A 20,743-nucleotide genomic window follows, 5' to 3' on the forward strand; every position below is an offset into this window, starting at 1 on the left:
TTTATTTTATTTTATTTTATTGAGGAGGGATCCTCTGTTCAATAAAGAAAGCCACCAAAATGCACTTATATTAAAACGAAATTACTTTATTAAATTAGTTTAATCACTTTATTTAATTTCATTGCTTCAATAAATAAATAAATAAAATAAATTCATAAAATTTATTTAATCACCAAAGTCACTAGCTTAAATGAAGTAGTAATTTATTACTACTTTATTAGGTAGAAATAAATTATTGTTTAGTTTGTAAACTAAACAGCCGTTTCTTTTCTCCTGTTTGTCCCAAATCCTCATTCTGATAATTTGGAATCTGAAATTAAGTATCAAAATGCACTTTTAAGCTGACAAAATATTTTGCACATTGTTACAAATTAACCAGTTGTGTGCTCCATGCTTCGTATATTCCATTTTTAGTATACAAAGGCGACTGTAAGACAGCGCCGCTATATGCCGCGAATAAACTTCCTTAATTAATAAATTTCCTTAAAAAGAAAATTACTACTTTCAGATTATCTCGACAAAGCTATAACAATGCCAGAATGTTTTGAAATTAGCTGTTAAACGATTATTTTTATGGATCTGTGCAGCTTTGGAAAAAGTGTCATTCTTGACTTAAGTATAAAGAGCTAATAAGCTTCATTTCGGCAATGAAAACATTACTTAAATTAAGGGGATATTAAATCCCACATAGTTTTAAAACCGAATAAGAAACTCAAAGATTGGAATCAGAGAGTTTCTTGCCGAATATAGTAAACTATAAAGTATCGGCGATCACACAGCGTGAGCTAATGCAAGTGACCCTAGTACGTAGTACAATACCGGACGACTCGTTGCAAAGGTGGGGAAAGTTCAGATCGCTATTCTTAGGTATTTTCCATAATGTAAAAACACATTTCCTAGGAAATGTGTCTGAACTTTCCCCACCTTTGCAACGAGTCTTCCGGTATTGTACTACGTACTAGGGTCACTTGCATTAGCTCACGCTGTGTGATCGCCGATACTTTATAGTTTACTATATTCGGCAAGAAACTCTCTGATTCCAATCTTTGAGTTTCTTATTCGGTTTTAAAACTATGTGGGATTTAATATCCCCTTAATTTAAGTAGTGTCATTCTTGATTTCTTAGAGCATGGGAACCTAACCCTTACTCCACCCACTCTATTAATTATACTAAGTTTACAATGGAATTCACATTATTATACCTGAAGAAGTTGATTTTTTCAACGAAACTAGTAGTATCTCAATATTAAACTGTATTCTTTTTTATTCTCGGTATTATAGTCATTCAAACTAATTTATTTTTCAGAACATTATCTACCGAGTAAATATGAACGCTGATATATATATATATATATACTGTTTGTTTTTCTTTGGTAGTTTTTTTTTTTTTAATGATGTTTAATGTTATTTAAATATATCAAGTTATTGTATTTTCAATGTGAAAAACGTAATTTTATTAGCAAAAGTTTTGACTTCTTGCCTGTTCTGAGGGACCAAAAGCTCGGGTTTTTTCCGTCCCTCAGACAGGCAAATCAGCCCGTGACACACACACACGGATCTACAATCATAAAATACATACTTAATCCCTTACTAGGAGGACTCACCAGTCCTGAGGGACAGTGGAGGAATGGGGAGAACCCCATACGAAAAAATAAATAAATAAAACTTATTAAACATTATCGTAAAGCTTCAAAATATAAGTATATGTTTTCTTTTTTATTATGAAAAATATTTTGGTGGAGAGTAGTGTGTCTTGTGTAAAGTGTCCGCTTTTGTGTCGAACAAAAATGGTCAAATTAGGTATAACTTAAGGATGCTTATTTAGTTACAAATTATATTAAATGAGCATTCCTTCAGTTATACCTAATTTGACCATTTTTCTTTGACACAAAAGCGAACTCTGTCAAAAAAAAAAATAATAATAATACTGCACACATAATATACTGGCTTTCAATGGATATAACAGAATAATAGCAAACTGCCCATATTACTCGTAAGTGCCTACTCCTGACCAGAACTAAACTGGTAATAGATTGGAAGAGATGGTGCTTAAGAGATTAGCAAGAAATTAGCAGTTATGTATTCGGTCTTAATACAATAACATCTAAATTGTAAAGCGTATTCTTGAATGTCAGTTCTGCTGCAAAGGAAAATAAGAAAATTGATTTTAGGAACCTTGTAATTTTAGTGTTCTACATATATAATCGACTCTATAAATATATAAATAAATATAGACTCTACTGCCTTAAACTTCGAATTAGCCCGGGAACTGTTTTGAAACTCACTTTTGTTAAAATAGGTGGCGATAGTTCACTAAGAATTACTTCCTGCTTAGGCTAGTCGCAATTCTGCACCTTGTGCTACTGGTGGCCTTGTGGAAGTTATAGATAGAAGTGTTGTTTATTCAAAGTTTCTGTAAATATTACTACTGAACTTAAGTGCACATGATGGAATCGAAACTGTTAAGAATCGGTCGTGTAATATACAGTAATATTCATCCCAAAGTAATGAGTAGTAACCATTACGACCAGAGAAGATGGTGCACAGTTGCTCATGCTCTTTCAGTGAAACAACAAATAGATAGTAAAAGAAACGATGCCCTGTTAGGAGGGGGCATTCAGCGTATTAATGCTCAACATAAAAAGGTAGACTGATTTGGCCTCTGATGTATTTGAATTCCGTTAGACTACTGTAATTATATAGTATCAATGCCGAATAGTCATATATATGCTCGAATTACACTAAAAATTCTGCTTGCAGTTTAACTTGCTGAGTATACCCAGATTGTTGTTTACTGGTCTAAAGAAATTTAACGATTAGGTCTTTATTGATTGCCATACAGTTAATGTCAACTCCCTCATCCCTATCCCTGTCTTTGGTGCCCGGAGAGCCTCTTGAACTCTCTCAGGAGCTATCAATGTAGTTGAGAGAACATTTTTAGACCCCCCCCCTTTATCCATATTTTCCTTTTCTCCTTATAGCTTGCAAATAAATATGAACTAACTAAAGAGAAATGGGGGTGAAATTATAGAATTATCATGTGATATTTTTGATTGTAAACTGGTTTTCTGGGTGCTACGTAAAATGCTATTCACTATAAGTGGGTATTGGTTATTATTTGAGAATTCACAGGATGTTAATCTTTAGTTTATAGGTTTAATTTTGCTTTTAGATCTGAATATTATGGCTTATATTTGTAGCTCTGTATTTTTGGATATTGAGTAATACGTAAATGAGTAACCATTTATATGACTAAATAACCGTTATAAAATATATAATTACTCCAGATTAGTAAAGCGTCATGCATCTGTGGGCTTGGCTACTTTGATCAGTTCAGAGAATCTGCACTTTTTTGTATGTATAAGTTTGCCTTCAGTTTGATACAGTATTAAATGCATATGCCAAAGTACAAATGAGAAAACGAATTATATAAAATAATAGTTGATCAGTTACTGTGAATTCCATCTTGATTTTTATTTTATAATTAAAATAAAATAAAAATCAAGTATTCAAATATGTTCGTTGCATTTTATGAAATGTTGAATTACATCACTGTGATGATTTATTGGAATGTAGCAGTTGATATTTATCAAGGATAAGTTAGTTTAGTATCCAATAAATTCAGTATTCAATATCATTACAATTGATTTCATTATAATCACTGTATATTTCTTTCCCATTTGCAGTAAGTAAGATGATTGAAAATTAGCTGGGTGTGTATATACATCTTATATTAATCCCACATACGAGAGGTCACAACGCCTATAACACAGTAGTGCTATGTGCAGGCAAGTGGTCAAGAAGAAAGAAGGAATTTGTGTGTTAAGGCCTAACTGCTGGGAGAAACCCATGTTAAAAGTTTAATGGAGCGAAATAACACTGAGAAAACTAAAAATAATATTTAATTCTTCCAATATTTCATCTTTTACTGACATCAGGGAGTATAATATGAGACTTGAAACACTTGCATACAAAGGCAATACAGAACTAAGTGAAACACATGAATGAAAGACTAGCATCCTAACTAGGTGGGGTGCCCTCTATGGATGCCTGTCAGCAGACAGGATCTGGAAGTATTATTATCATCATCATCATGCCTGTCTCATATTGAAAGGCTATCTTAATTCCTGATTCATTACTCTCCATGCGAAAAACCTGCTTCTCACTCCCTTGTTCACACCCTCTTTATACCACTTCCAGGGATGACCTACTGTTCCCTCCCCATCTCCCACCATTTTGTGAAAAATCTCTTAAACATAATCCTATAACTCCTTACCAATTTGTATGTCCCTCTTCCTCCAATCCATTGCATCTTCTTAACCTTTCTTCATACTTAACATTCTAGAGACCACCTTAGTCAATCACCTCTGGACCCTTTCCAATATCGCTTTATACTTTTGAAAACCATGTAGCTAAATCTGCGCATAATAGTCTATATGAAGCCTGATCAAGACTTATACAATGGAACCAGAATCTCCTTACTTCTACAACTCTGGCAAAGATGTCCTCCACATCTTTGCCAGAGTTCGTTGTGTTATCCTCGCTATTTTGGCAGTGGATCCTTAAATTTTAGATCCATATCCACCATTACCCAAGATCGCTTATTTCCTCTACCTCCAACAATAGATCCCCACCAAGAATAAATTCTACATCCCATCTTTGTTTTCCAAATTTTTCAATGCTGCAAAATTACATTTTGCACTTTGAACTGGCATCCCGAATCCCATGCCCATTCACTCAATCTATTCAAGTCTTCTTGTAAGGCCACAACATCAACTCTATTCGTGTTTCCCATATTTTGAGAAGTATTATGCAACCATGTTTATTCAAATTAGGCTGATTTTTGAGAGTGGCAACAGATTCTAAAAATAGTGTTTCTCTTTTAAATTTGCTGTGATGGAGCATGGTGGTCTTCCAATTGATTCTATGAGTCTTATCCAAAGCATGGTCTGCAAGGCCAGATTCTGTCATGGCCACTGACATATGTCCATAGAGGTGTCCTCACCTAGTTATGACTCTAATCTTTCATATATGTGTTTTATTGTTGCCTTCATATGTTAACTCTCATATTGCACTCCCTGATGATGTCTCTGTAACTGAGATGGAATGTTGAAATAATTAAGTATTGTTCAGTACTGTTTCACTCCATTAAACTTCTAACATGAGAAAGAAGTAATCTGTTAACTTTCAAGAAGCTTTTTCGAGTTTCTTGAAAATCTGGGGTCATATTCACTGGAGAAAAAAAGGGAGGGGCATATTATTAATGATAGCAGAGAAATTAGCCCACACAGGGTTGAGATACAAAGAGGAAATAGCGGTGGTGATTTTGAGGCAGTATTGGTGTGAGATGAAAGTTGACAGGATGAGATATTTAGTTGAATGTTGCTATAGGCCAGGGAATGTGGAGGGTGGAGACAAAGAAATTTATAGGTAAATTGGCTTAGTGAGCAAGGCAGGGGTTGAAATAAATATTCAAAGAACATCTTTTTAATCTTCAGACAATTATTTTGGAGTAGAACAAAAATTTTTTGTATATATATTTCTATCCTACTGAAGCAATTGATATTTAGGCTCCAGGATATCTATCTTTGAGAATTTCATCCAGAAGAGTGATTTTTCTTTTTGTTCCTGGTAAATTGTCTGGTTTTGAGCAAACAATTTCAGTCTCAGAAAATAATGCTCAGTCTGAAATAAACACACACACACACACACACATTATATATATATATATATATATATATATATATATATATATATATATATATATATATATATATATTTATTTATTTGTTTATTTATTTATTTAATCCATTACAAAACACACACGTTGCTTATCTTATCTATAAATAAAATGTTTCTTTTCTTTCCATTTTGTATTTCAATTTAAATTATCAATATTGTTTTTCTTTGTTAATAGTAACAATAAATAAAGAAATACTATTTTGTATCTTTTTTTTTTTTTTCCCACTGTCATAATTCTTAAATTAATCCTGAACAGTAAATAATTTTTTTTTTCTTCCCCAGGTGGAACATTATTTTTTTGGGAGCGAAATTTTTTGCTCCATTCCTTTTGAAAGTAAATTGTTCCAATTTGGATAGCTATCTGAATATATAAAAAATTCACGATAGCAAAATAAAAATTTCTATCTGGGATTATTAATTCACAATTAGGGAAAAAAATAAAAGTTCCTTTTGAATTGTTCCAAGAGGAACATTTGATTTTGGTTCAAAACTGTTTCAATTTCTGGAACAAGGAAAGGGTGATTGTTATGGTTTATTTTAATTATGGCAATATACTGTCCAACCACAGATGCGAGAATGGTTGGCACATTGCCAAACAGTCAGTTCATGTTGAAGGGGAGGAAGGAATAAGGCAATATATGAATTCATCACCAACACACGAAATCACGTACTTTATATGTAAAATTTTCCAGTCATTGTACAAGCAAAATAGTTACCACTTTAAAAACTAGAATTTTCATAAAAGAAAAGCTACTTTTCTGAAGTATAATAATAAACACTCATTGATTACCTTATTATCGGAATGAATTTGCCTTCTGCCATGCGCAGAAGTGTTGAGAGGTCTTGCATCTGTGGTCAGACCTATTCAGTTTCTGTATTCACTCCCATGTTTTCTGCTACACTCTGGCAATGCATTCCCCATCTGCTCCTTACTTCTTTGCTCACACTCTACTTATACAACTTCTAGGGATAGCCTCTTATTCTACTCCTATTTCCTCTCTACCCAATTCTATAAAAATCTCATCCACATTAATCCGGTAACAACCGCTCACCAACTTATGTCTCAAGGGAAACAAATTTGAGGACATCTATCTTAGGCAACATGTAATGGAAGAACATGAGGATTGAGAACCTTAGATCTGATTATGTGGTCATAGCTTCACTGAACTGGTCACTACCATTCCTCTGTTTTCTTCTAACAACACAAGCAGCCACTGGCCAACATCTAGACACAATTCAACTCCACATCAGTTAAACCAGCTTCTTCTTCCTTCATTCCATCTACCTCTTTATTGTTAATGTTAGACCTCCATTAGTTTCCCCACTATTTTTATTAGAAGGCTGCATATTGCATTCTCTCAATCAGTCTTAGTGAATCTTCTCTGAACACTCTCTCTAAGATATCTTATCCTCTTGAAAATCAGGTGGCCAGATCTATGCACAATAGTCCATAATGCAGTCTGATAAGGCCTTATAAAAGATCTACAACCTGTTTTTCTACATGTTAGTGTCATATCCATATCATTGTCATAATCTGTTGTAACCCCTAAACTTCAAGTCTTTGTTCACCACCAAATTTCTGCATTGTGTACTCTACATCCCCTTGCCTACCAAATTTCAAGACCTTGCACTTTGCAACATTGAACTGGTAGCTCCAATCATTTGTTCACCCACAGTCTATTCAGATCCTCCTCCTATAAGACTACATCTGCTCTACTTCTCATAGTTCTTCCTAATTTTTCATCATCTGTAAATCTCCAGTTTAGGCTTGTTCAGGTATTATTAACATACAATAATGTTAATAATGTATTAATACATTATTAATTAATAATGTATTAACATACAAAGTTGAACAATAATGGTCCCAAAACATCACACACACCACAACTGACCTTCTGCTTTTGGGATGCCACTCCCTTATATACAAATTGCCGTACCTGTCTGACAGCTAATCACCTATTTTATCCAACTTGATAATCTATTATCCAGTGTCACCTGTTCTAATTTATCCAATTTATTTAAAGCTTATAATGTATGTGTATCAAAAGCTTTTGGGATGCTTATATATATGTATCCAAGTATATATATATATATATATATATATATATATATATATATATATATATGCATCTGCCTTGTTTATTGAGGTTTATATAACCTTGTTGTAATATATAGCAGATTGCTAAAGCTGTGGCATAAAGTGGAGAATATGGGTTTGGATTATAAAATATTAGCATGGATAAGAGGAGATGGCTGGCTGACTGACAGATATCAAAAAGTGTCATATGGGGGATGTGAGTCTGCAAGATTTAAGCTAACCAATGTTGTATCATGGTCCACTGTTATTCAATCTATACATTAATGATTTGGGAAGGATTTGACCCATGACACATAGCTATTTGCTGATGATGCAAAGATAGGTAAGGTAATCAGGAATGCTGCTGATATGCAATATTTGCAGAATGATTTGAACAGGCTGGAATTGTGGACATGGGAAAATGGATGTCAGTAAATGCAAAGTAATGCACTTTGGCATGATTAGATATTCAATGTCGTATTTGTTGGATTCTAAATGAAGAGAAATGAAAATTGTTAATACTTCTTTTCAAAAAACAGATAATTTAAATAAGAATAACGTTCCAACAAAATGGCGCAGCCGACAGGATGTGAATTCACTAGTGTAAATTGAGTAATTAAATTTTTTTGTGCTATTGTGGAAGAAGAAGTAATTATTAAAACCTTAATAAATAAAAAAAATTAAGTGAATCACAGTGAGCAGGTTGTGAACCAAAATCAGGCAAAGAAAGAAGTTATTTTTGGATTCAGATTTTTAAATTTAAGTTTGTATCTGATATATTAATATGGCAGTTTCATCTAGTTCAAGAATGGAAGATAGTGAATTTTTTTGTACAGTGAACCCACAACAGGTCTTTCTTCAGTTTTCGGGTGAGGAATCAGATGATGTGCTGTCTTTCTTTATTTTTGTTGAAAAACTTAGGGAAATAGCAAACTGGACTGATTTCCAGTTACTAATATTACTACGATTGGATTGGAAATACATCCTCGATAATACACTTGGATTGAAAAACAAATACTGTAAAGATCATACAATCACTCTAGAATCTCACACCATCAAAAAAGTTGAAGAATACATCTACCTTGGCCAGTCCTAAAAACGAATAATGATATATCAAATGAAATAACAAGGAGAAAAAGAGCTGCTTAGATAGCCTTCAACAAAATAAAATCAACAATTACCAGCCAAAACATAGATATAGACATAAGAGCCCATCTTTCCAATAGTTTTTAGAAGACATCTTACCAGCATTAACTTTTGGCAGTGAAACATGGAACACAACTTTAAAAGAAGAACAAAGCTTAATAACAACTCAATGTGCAATAGAAAGAAGAATATGCAATATAAACAAAATAGACCACATAAGACACACAGAAATTTGGAAGAAAATGGAGAAGAAAAGCCCAAGACAGGAATAGCTGGACTCTTTATGACCTGCAGTCATGGAGAAATCCTGACTGAAACCACAGGTCCATCAAGGTTCAAGGTTCAATATTACTACGAAGTAAGTTGACTGGTAAAGCAAGGACATTTTTATATTCATCCCCAATTCTCAAGGAAACATTAGATTATTCAGAAATTTAAGGATGTTTTAATTTTGCAGTATTCCAAATTAAGAAGTATTGGCCCCAACTTGTGGAAACTACAGAGAGGCTCACAAAAAGATAGCAAAACTGTCACAGATTTCTACAATCATTTGTTGACACTATCCAATAGTTTAAATGTGACTAATGAAGATAAACCTCACTTAGATTGGGCTGTGTTCCAGCAATTCCGCCAAGGTATTAGACAAGAATTAAGGGAAACAGCCTACAAGAAGAGAATTACCACATTAGAAGAGTGTTTTAAAGCTGTGAAGGAAAAAGAGCAAATGATAGGAGATTTTTCTCCCTCATCCAATCTAAGCATTGTAAATCTCTTAGAAAGAATTGATTGTTCCTCTAACATAATTGAAACTAAAAGGGAGAATATAAAGGAGAAAGGAAAGAAGAAAGGTATTGAGGAAAATTCTATATATCTTAATCAAGTGTTGGACAGTGAAGATCAATCTAGCAAAGAGAAATTAATGAAGGAAGTGAAAACTCTGGTTCACCATGAAGTGGAGAGATTGCAGCAACTAATAATAAATCGTCTTGATCAAGTGGTGACACAACTAGCAAATATTACCTTAAAATCTCCACAACCTCTCAACAGATAAAGTCAACGAGATAATAGAGCAGGAAGTACAAAGACAAAATCTGCCCATGTTAACAAGTCTGGATAAGGTGATGCGCAAAAATTAGAGGATATTAATCAACAAGTGCCAATTGTCTCTCAATCTCAAGAAAGGAAGGAATATTTCTCAACCCTTAGAGATCCTCCTAAATGTTTCAGGTGCTACAAAACTGGACACATTGCCAGAAATTGATCTTATATTAGAGGAAAATACTCCAAAACACATGGAATTCTAATTTTGGATATATCCCTCACAGAAAATACAGTAGTTATCAAAATTCCCTCAAATCAGATGAGTCAATGATGAAGATTAAAGGAAATATCCAAGGATTCCATTGTAATATTTTATTAGACATAGGCTGTAATGCTTCAACTATTAGTAGAGACTGTTTCCTACAAATAAAGCATAGATTAAGGAAACATATAGCTCAATTAAGGAGAAATGTGAGAATTACCACTCTGTCTGACTCCAAATTTATAGCTTATGAGAAGGTTCGTGCAAGAATTTATCTACCAAATTTTGGACTAAGTGTCTGGCAGAATTTACTGGTTATTCTTTCAACATTTAACCCAGATTCTCATATCATCTTGGGAACTAACTTCATGAAAAGTATCACTTTTCATGTGATTTTTCAAGGGGAGAAATATCCCTGATGAACAGAAAAAGAAGTATTAGACATTGAAAGTTTATTTTTCACTTGGTTAGAATATAATATAATAAATTTAGTTTAATCCTTTATCCAAGTGTGAGCAAACAAAGTTTGCGCCTGAAAGTATCTTCAGGATCTTCAGGACTGGGGTAAGGTGATACACAACCAGGGCGACTCCTTGCAAAGGTGGAGCAAGAAACCAACACTCCTATCTCAGCCCATAATGCAAAACACACCTCCTTGTGGATATGTCTAATGTTATGCATTAAGGGAAGGGCCACTACCCAGACTAGTTTCGACCTTTATTGAGGTCTCTTCAGTGGGAGCCAGGTCCAAGTGGAGATACCAGTCAGAAGCATTAGCAGGTCATCTCTACCTATAGGAGTTGCCAAATGGTGTGCCACCTTTTTAATAAATTACTCTGGATTTAGAGAAAGATGTTGAAAGTTTATTTTTCACTTGGTTAGAATATAATAAATTTAGTTTAATTCTTTATCCAAGTGTGAGCAAACAAAGTTTGCGCCTGAAAGTATCTTCAGGACTGGGGTAAGGTGGTACCACCTTACCCCAGTACCTTGCGGAAGCCTTAAATATTAATTTTAAACTCAGCCTGTAGAAAAGTGAGAGTGCTAAAGTTAGTTGATTCCACAATATTATATAGACTAATCTAAATATAGGGTGGTGCAGGATAATATAAATTTCTCTATATTTGGATTAGGAATCAACCAACAATTAATTAAGATAATAAAAAAACAGATAATTTAAATAAGAATAACATTCCAACATATTATATTGGTGGGGTTTATGCTAGAAGAAACTGACCAGGATAGGGATCTTTGAGTGTTAGTGGATAGCAAATTGAAGTTCAGGGACCATGTAGCAAAGATTGCAAATTAATTGCAATGCTGAAATGAACTTTCACATGTAAAGAAAGGGATGTCATTTTGCCTGTTTACAAGGCCTTGATAAGACCTCACTTAGACTATTGCGTGCAGGTCTGGTTTCTGTGGTGATTCTAATACAGTGGAGAGAGTGTAAAGGAGAGTGTCAAAAATGATATCAGGATTGTGGAATACTGATTATGAAGACAGATCGAGAATTTGTAGACTGCAGAAACTAGCAAACAGGAGAAAGAAGGGTGATGTGATTGAGACTTACAAACTTTTGAAAGGGTCATACAGGATTTCAATTGATGGAATTTTTCAATTTATGGAGGGTGGGAAAACGACAAGAGATTCCTTCTCAGATTCCTTGGAAGCTGAGTATGAATGCTGCTATGAAGGGGGCGAGGTTTCTCTTATAGGGTGGTGCGTGATTGGAATGGGTTGCCATTGGATGTTGTGTGTGCAAGCAGTGTGAATGAATTCAAGAATAAGTATGATAGCTGGTGTATGTAGTATATGGCCTCCCTCAATGAGTCTCTTACTCCCTGGAGGGTTCTCTTAATAATAATAAGTTTTCTCATTCATGATAGTGTTTAACGGCATAAACAACACCAAGAGAGGAAAAATATATTTATTAAACTCACTAATATTTTGTTGGCTTTCTAACTAGCATCATCAGATCACAATTATAACTGTGATAGACACATGGCACTAAACTACATATTTGAGGAAAAACACTTTAACTGACAACAGAATTAATTCCCTTAAATGTGCCCTCTATGGGCCAGATAACTACAAAGTTAATTTAGAGAAGTCAGGCCATCAGATCTTAAAATGACAGTCTCCCAGATCTTTTGTTAGTGTAACCACACTTGGAGAGGTTAGAGAATTTTAAAAATGGCCTTCATGTAATAAAGATGTTTTCCTCCATCTGATTTTATGTGAAGGATATGTGAAGGACTAGAGCAGGATAAGTGTTCTGTGATGTCAATGACCAAGCCGTGTATTTTTAAACAGGGAAGTAATTCAGGAAAGGGAATATCGTTGTTTATGACTGGTCATAAAAATTACCTGCAAGCCGATTACAACAGTAGGTGGCATAATCCTCTGTTCTCAAAACTGAACGAAATAACATTTGTGTTGTAAATGAGTGACCAAGCCTCATATTTTTAAACATGGAAATATTCATGAATTATTGTTCATTTTCACACATCAAAATCTTTCAACATTTGGGAAAGGGAATGCCACTGTTTATGACTGGTCATAAAAAATTGCCTGCAAGCCGATTACAACAATTGGCAGCATATCCTCTGTTCTCAAAACTGAACGAAATAACATCTGTGTTGCAAATGTTAGTGACCAATCAGCAAGGAAGTATAAAGAAATTTTCCACTGAAATTGAATATCAAGGTAGTCTGTATCTGGTTCTCAAATCTAGTAATACTGAATACTTTCTTCGCAAGTTCGTATTGTAGGGCGAAAGTGTTTGTTTCGAAACCGTAGTTCCGTGATTTTTTAAAAGTAATAGGCCTACAGATTTAAATTTTAATATGAATAAGAGACAGGGGACTTTGTTTAATTTTGGTGTTAAGAAATCTCTCATTGAAGGTGTTTGTGATCCAACAGATAGTAATTCATCCACCTCCAGCCTACAAAGCAATCTCCAGGATGTACAAAAAGGAGGGGAAAACTACCAGCACACAGGAGAAAAAGTCTGCATTCACTCGTAAGTACGTGTAATAATATTATAAATTTTTGGTGATCAGAATGGGATATGTCAATGAAAATCAGCACAAATTAATTTAATGATGTTGGCCTGAGGAAACTACAATATGCTACAAGATTTCATTAGTCCAGTGATTGATAATGTTATATTTGTTTTCTTTATTCTAATCGTTTAGATTAGATTCCTTATTCTTTATAATTTTTCTTTTATCCTCTCAAATGCACCGTTTGTTATATGCTTTTTCTTACCTCCTTGCTATTTCTTTACTTAATTAGTTGTTTTACCTATTTCCTATCCTTTCTTACCTAAACCTCTATTCTATCAAATTCTTGTCGGCTGCACTATTTGTTATGCACGTTCCTATTGTTTCTATTTAATTTCTTATTATTTCATATCTTATCGGATACGCCACTTGTCGTGCTTACACTCCTTATTCTTGCTTTCGTTAATTTATAAATCGTCTAACACTGTACCTTACTTTTACATATTTATTCCCTCTAACTTAAACTTTTCTATCAAATATTCTTTCCTTAAGTGCTTAGCAGTCCTATTGACCTCTCTATGTCCTGAACATCGATTTATCACACAACAATCTGATGAAGTTCACCCTGTAAGTATTAACACATTTATTTTTTTACTGCACCAGCTAATACCTGGGATAGAAAGGATTCTTGTTCAGGGTAACCCTTTCAGAGTGTCAATGATAATTTGATCAAGCATAAACTTATCCCCTCCCGCTTGTCTTTTTCTTTCTTGCAGTCGCGGCTCACTTAATGCACTAGTACTCATGGGTTTATCCCGCTTGGCTCGTTGTTAATTTTATGAGCGGTAGTTTTGAATTCATATAGCATAGGCAGATCAGGCAAGTACATGAAAGAAACAATTTAATGAGCTTTAAGGTGATACACTATAATACATTTCAAACAGGTTAATATGGTTGCACTCAACTTAGATCAAAGGCTCTAATTAATTTGTACTAATCACACATATTAAGTTGCAATAACCTTAAATACAATTATAAAGTAAAATTCATAGGTTATCATTATGCCATTCAGATACACGTGGCCATCAGTGAACACACCAGCACAAATTACACATTAAGTTTAACATAATCAGATACCAATTCGGCCTCATGGGCAAACAATTCTTGACACCGTTTCGAACATATACCTAGTTGTAGTTTACTCTTACAGTCCTTTAAGTTCAGTCCAATATAAATGTTCACACAGGAAATTCACTCTCTTCTACAACTGGAATTAGTATTTCAAAAGTCTACATTACCATTTCTGTCCTTGAATTCTTAAGACTTGTCCCAGCCTTGTCTAGTCATCAAGTCCTTCAAATATCGTCGCTTTAGAGGGTATCTTCCATAGATCTGTGCGAGTAGAATCTCCATGGGAAACTTGGGAGGCAGCACGGTAACGTCGCCTTGAATGGACGGCAGCAATTTAGTTCCTCCGTCGCATGAAAAAACATAGCCTTCCTAATCCAAGGAAATAGCTAGCCCCCTTAGGTATGCTGCGACAGAACTCATACCTCCGACGGCCTCCTGGACCTCCGTAGGAGCGGGACTCGATCCACGTCCGACTCAGGATACTGGAACCAAGACTTGCTTGACCTTTTTGCTCAATTTTTTCTCGCGGCAAATCTCGATCTTTGTCACACACGGCAATGCGGTCACGTGAGCTAACGTTGACCTCCTTAGCTCCCTCTATTTTAAATCGCATGTGTGCCCGCTTTCCTTTCCAGGAAAATGCTTAGATTTCCTTTCCCAGTACTTCTCTCTCTCCCTACCTTTTCATAATGCAGGATGGCAAAAGCGACCCTTGAACCCTGACTCACAGGCTTTACTATTTCAGTACAAGAAACTGGTTTTCTTATGTGGATTTGCCAGCTTACTTGGATCTCTATATCTGGCCCACACTTAATACAGATTACATATAAAGGCTCATTATACAATTTTATACATTTCCTAAATTTTAATAGTTTTGCACTTGTAAACTGCTTATATTTTTCAATTGCCAACGTTCCATATTCTCTGCCTATAGTTATATTAAAGTTGTGACCTGAATATTTTATAATAAACATTTCACAGCTTATTCAGGACACAACAATAACTGATTTAAATGTAATTTTATATTTGTCAACATGTCACACCTTATACATAAGTGTACTAATACTCTTTATGATTATGCCATAATTATTTATTAATACATTACAAAATAACCAAGGTGTTCCATGAAAATTTCAGGATTTATGAAGTATTCTGTAGTAGGAAAAATCTTGGAAACGCTGAACTAGAGCATGGTATGCCAATCCTGACTTGCCATATAGATGATCACAGATCATCTTAATGTTTGTCGCCAGTCTGTCCAAAGTAGGCCAAACCGCAGACACAAGGAACTTTATACACTCTGGGGTGTTCAGGAAAATCCAGTTGATCTTTCAGAGGTAGCTAGCTGAATGAAAGATTTGAAAGTTTGCATGAAGATCATATTTGTAGAGAACTTTGGCTATTTTTTCTGATGTATCCTTAACATATGGGATGGGAATAGTTTTGCTGTGATCCAGTGTGTTGGGTGTAGGAGGGATGGGGGGAGATGCATGTAATATTTTGTCAAAAGATGTTGCAAAGTTTTCCAAGCTCAGTTTCAAGGGCTGTGTCATTTGAACAAATAATCTTGTATTGGTGAGTGTTTTGAGGATATCATTTGGAAGAATCATGTGATTGTTTATGTAAATGCCTTCCTGTTATTAAATGGAAAAGGATAATGAGCCATTACAAAGTCGTGTCACTAGTGATCTAAAAAGAGAAGACAATTGTAGCTTTCTTTTTCTGTGATGAATTTTATTTTAGGGTATTGGCTGTAAAGATGTGCCAAAAATCTATCAAATGTGTCTCGACTGTGGGGCCAAACTATCACAGAGAATACTGCTGTTATCTACCAAGTTCTGAATCTTGGCCCTTGACAATCTCTCCATTACCTTAACTTCAATCCCAGATGGGATTAGCTTATAATTTGTAAGCATTCATCTTATCACCCCCACAAACACTTTATGAAGTGGTACATTTTACCCTTTTCCCACACCTTTAGAACTTGCTCTGCTGCTAGATTTGTTAAACTGGTATGCCAAGGATGCCATTACTCCCTAGAGCATTTCTTTGTGGCATATGTAATATGTTGTCAAGTTCTGTTGCCTCATTAACATCAGACTTACTAATTCCTCATATATCTTCTGCTTGCTCACCATCAGTCCTCTTCCACCATATCCTCTGTGCTCAAACTCCGTACGATCTCTTGTTCATGAGGATGAAATACCTGTATCCTCTGCAGCAGGTATCAATCTGTCATTTTTATCAACTATCATCCTTCTTCCACAATCATTCTTTCTTCTGCTTGCCACATATTGAAAGAACTCTTCTTTCAAAGAAAGTATTTTCTTTGCCCGATTGGCTAATTTCTGCTTGTACACTTTTATCATTATTATTTCTTGGTTATTTCCATGCAGTTAGACTCATTGAGGGAGACCCTGTCACCATTGTTGTTCACACAATACCTATCATACTTCTCCTTGAACTCATTCACTGATGAAGCACTCACATCTACCCCCTGGCAACCCATTCACCACCCAGGCAGGCAAAAAATCTAGTCCTGATACCCTTACTTTTAAAGAGCAATAACTGCTGTATCCCTGCTTATCAGTGTGGTCTTCAACAACACCTAGTTTAATGTGCTATTTTGTCCACCTTTTGCAGAATCAGTATCGCACACAACTAGTGCTATTTTCATTCCAAAAATGAGATGTTGTGCTCAAGGTGCCGCATTAAACTGGAAGCCATTTACTTTGTCCATATGGCCAATCTGTTTAAGTTGTTGCAGGATTGCTACATCTTGTCATTGATTATTGTTCTTCCTAGCTTTGCATCATCAATAAACAGCTGAATATTCTCCCTTAAATTTTCTTATATTTGATGTAAGAAAATTAAACAGCAGAAGATCAAGTACGAACCTGTAGTCCACTAGTCACCTGCCTTCTCCTGGACTCAACTTCCCATACACCACTCTTTGATATATGTCCATCAGCCACCATCTTATTCAAATCACCAGCTTCTTATCTATCCACATCCACACATACCATGAAAATGGTAGAACGTTACCTTATCCTGTCATTCTCCTAAAAGTCTGAAATAAAAAGGCTTTCTGATTCATCATCATCAAATTATTATTATTATCTGAGAACCTCCAGGGAGTCAAGGACTCATCGAAGGAAGCTGTAAATTACCCAACTCAGCTATCATACCTTCCCTTAAATTCATTTACACTAGATGCACTCACTGCTCTCTGGGAGAAAAACCTAGCTCTTACCCCTTTCTTGACTGAGAACAACCTCTTCCATGAATGTCCCCGTGTTCTCTCCCTGCCTTCCATATAATGAAAAATTTTATCATTTGAAATTCTATAGCACCCATTCAAAAGTTTATAGACCTCTATTATATCACCCCTCTTTCTTTGTGAGTATGTGGATTGCAATCCACATACTCCAATCTGTTCTCGTAATCTAAATCCCATAATCCAGATATAATATTTGTAACTCTTCTTTGCACCCTTTCCACAGCTTCTCTATTCTGTTGGAACCCGGGAGACCAAATCTGTGCACAATAATTTAGGTGTGGTCTTATCAAAGCCATATAAAGAAGCAAAATTACTTCCTTATCCTTGTCAAGGTTCGCTTCAACATAGCAGTTATTCTCTGAGTTGCAACTTTTGCTGTGACCTTTGAACTTTAAATTCTTATCCACCAATACACCAAGATCCCTTGCCTCTTCAGTTTCTTGTAGTATAATCCTGCTAATGCAATGGAACTATCATACATTCATTCCATTCCTGTGGTATCATTCCTGAGCTGAGACTCAAGTTATACAAATGCGTGAAAAGCCTAGCCAATTCAGCTGAACATTCCTTTAGCAAACGGGCTGATATTCCATCTGTCCCTATTGACAAATTCTTATCCAGGTTATGCAACAGCTCTTTAACCTCATTTTCATGAACCTCTAACTCTTCATCCAATGTAGCAATAGCACTGTGCATCATGCTACATACACCTGGTTAATATATCATAGCAAAGTGAGCACTCATTAACTGAACAATCTCCTTAGCTTCCAACACTCTTGTACCATCTGAATTCAATAATGTTATTCTTCCACATTCATTCTTTCTTTTGCTTGCGGCATAACGATAAAATTCTTTTGGATTGCCTTTAGCTTGCATGGCCAATTTCTTTTCATACTCCGTTTTAGCTTTTTTCACAATACGAGTTACTTTTCTGGCCTGAGCTTTATATATTTCATAACTCCTCTCACTCTTATTCTCACAATATTCTTTCCACATCATCTTCTTCTTGTGGATCTCTTGCTTAATAAGGCTGCACATCCATTTCACTCCCAACCTATTTATTCTTTGAACACTAGGGATACATTGAGATACTGCCTCATTTAAGCACTTTTTCAACGATTCCCATGCATTGCTGACATTTTTTCATTCAGTAACTGATTCCATAGGACCAAAGATAGTATTCTTCTAAGTCAATCGTAATTTCCAGCTTTGTAGTTCACCATGTAGCCTGTTTTAATCTGAGCTTCAATACAAGTAGATACTTTCCAAGAAAGAACAGCATGAACACTGTCACCAATTAGTGGCAAAATAGCCATATTCTTGACCGAGATCCCTTCTGACGCGATGATCAAATCCAATACTCTTTGACCTCGAGTTCCTTCTTTGACATGCTGCTTGAGAAAGTTGTCTCACAACAATTCAATAAATTCCTGTTCTTTCTTATCATGATATTTCTCTTCTACCTAATCAATGTTTGATTAGGTAGAAGAGAAAGAGTCACCCATAATGATCATTCACTTAGTATCCATAAGGCTAAATTGGCGATGCATTTCTTCATCCCTACAACTGAGCCGCCAGGTCTGTAACAACACCCCACCATATATTTCATTCTGTTAACAGATAGACTCAAACTCATAATATGGGACATTGTTACTATCATTGTTTTCTTGTATTTATACCCTGACTGGACTTAAGTCATCTGATATCATTAGAAGCACTCCTCCTCCTATCTCTTCTGTTATTCCTAAAAATAGTATATCTGTTACACTCGATCCCACTTACCATATCTTCTGATAGCCAGGTTTCACTAATGCCAACAATCATAGGCCACATCGTATTCAATAAAGCAACAAACTCAACCACTTTGTTTCTAATTCTCCTGGAATTTGTGTGTAGACATAATACATTCTGACATTTACCCTCAATGGGTTGTACAGGATATGATAGTGCTACATGAAAAATTTACATCATTACTAACTTCCTATCTAAATTTTCCTCCAAATCAATCTATTACTCTCAAGACTCCAACATTGTCAGATCTTTAATAAATTTAGTTTAATCCTTTATCCAAGTGTGAGCAAACAAAGTTTGCACTGAAAGTATCTTCAGGACTGGGGTAAGGTGGTACAACACCGGGAAACTCGTTGCAAAGGTAGAGCAAACTAACATCACTCCTATCTCAATATCTCTCATAATGCAAAACACATCTCCTTGCGGATATGTATAATGTTATGCATTAAGGGGAAGGGCCACTACTCAGACTAGTTTCGACCTTTATTGAGGTCTCTTCAGTGGGAGCCAGGCCCAAGTGGAGATACCAGGCAGAAGCATTAGCAAGGTCTTCTCCACCTATAGCAGTTAGTGGAGGTGGCACACCGTTTGTCAACTGCTATAGGTGGCGAAAACCTTGCTAATCCTTCTGCCTGGTATCTCCACTTGAGCTTGGCTCCCGCTGAAGAGACCTCAATAAAGGTCAAAACTAGTCTGGGTAGTTGCTCTTCCCTTAATGCATAACATTATACATATCCCCAAGGAGATGTGTGTTTGCATTATGAGAGATACTGAGATAGGAGTGATGTTAGCTTGCTCCACCTTTGCAACGAGTTGCCCGGTGTTGTACCACCTTACCCCAGTCCTGAAGATACTTTCAGGTGCAAATTTTGTTTGCTCACACTTGGATAAAGGATTAAACTAAATTTATTATAGTCTAACCAAGTGAAAAATAAACTTTCATTGTCAGATCTTATCTTTCTATCTTCTAAGGCACTTTTTACTCTATCAATCCACATATATCTTGGTCTTCCTCTCCCATTCTGTTTAAGTGACCATACCACCTGAGATTAGTTCTTCTAACACATTCCTGGATTCTGACAATGTCAAGTTCTTTTCTAATATCGTCGTTTTTAATATGATATTGCCATTGATGCCATCTGTTCATGCCCCCTAATCTTTCTCTGGACTCTCATATCTGTGGTTTCTAGTCTTTGGTCAAGTGTTTTAGTTCTAACCCAGCTCTCAGATCCATTAGTTAAAACTGGTTTGAATACTGTCTTGTA

The 20,743-nt window shown here is 35.3% G+C and overlaps 1 protein-coding gene across 2 annotated transcripts in view; it reads left to right on the top strand.

Annotated features, from left to right (window-relative positions):
* Positions 1-2,355: 2,355 nt before the first annotated feature.
* Positions 2,356-20,743, top strand: part of LOC150093201 (propionyl-CoA carboxylase beta chain, mitochondrial-like) — a 141,896-nt gene continuing 123,508 nt past the window's right edge. For both annotated transcript variants that reach the window (XM_090414013.1, XM_090414014.1), the window contains exon 1: positions 2,356-2,645. In XM_090414013.1, coding sequence (XP_090270139.1) covers positions 2,445-2,645 — 201 coding nt within the window. In that variant the 5' untranslated portion in view covers positions 2,356-2,444. The remainder of the gene's footprint in view (positions 2,646-20,743) is intronic.

This window comes from Typopeltis vanoorti, chromosome 24, assembly GCF_054136105.1.
Source record: "Typopeltis vanoorti isolate ZY-2024b chromosome 24, IOZ_Tvanoo_1.0, whole genome shotgun sequence".
Lineage (NCBI taxonomy): Eukaryota > Metazoa > Arthropoda > Arachnida > Uropygi > Thelyphonidae > Typopeltis > Typopeltis vanoorti.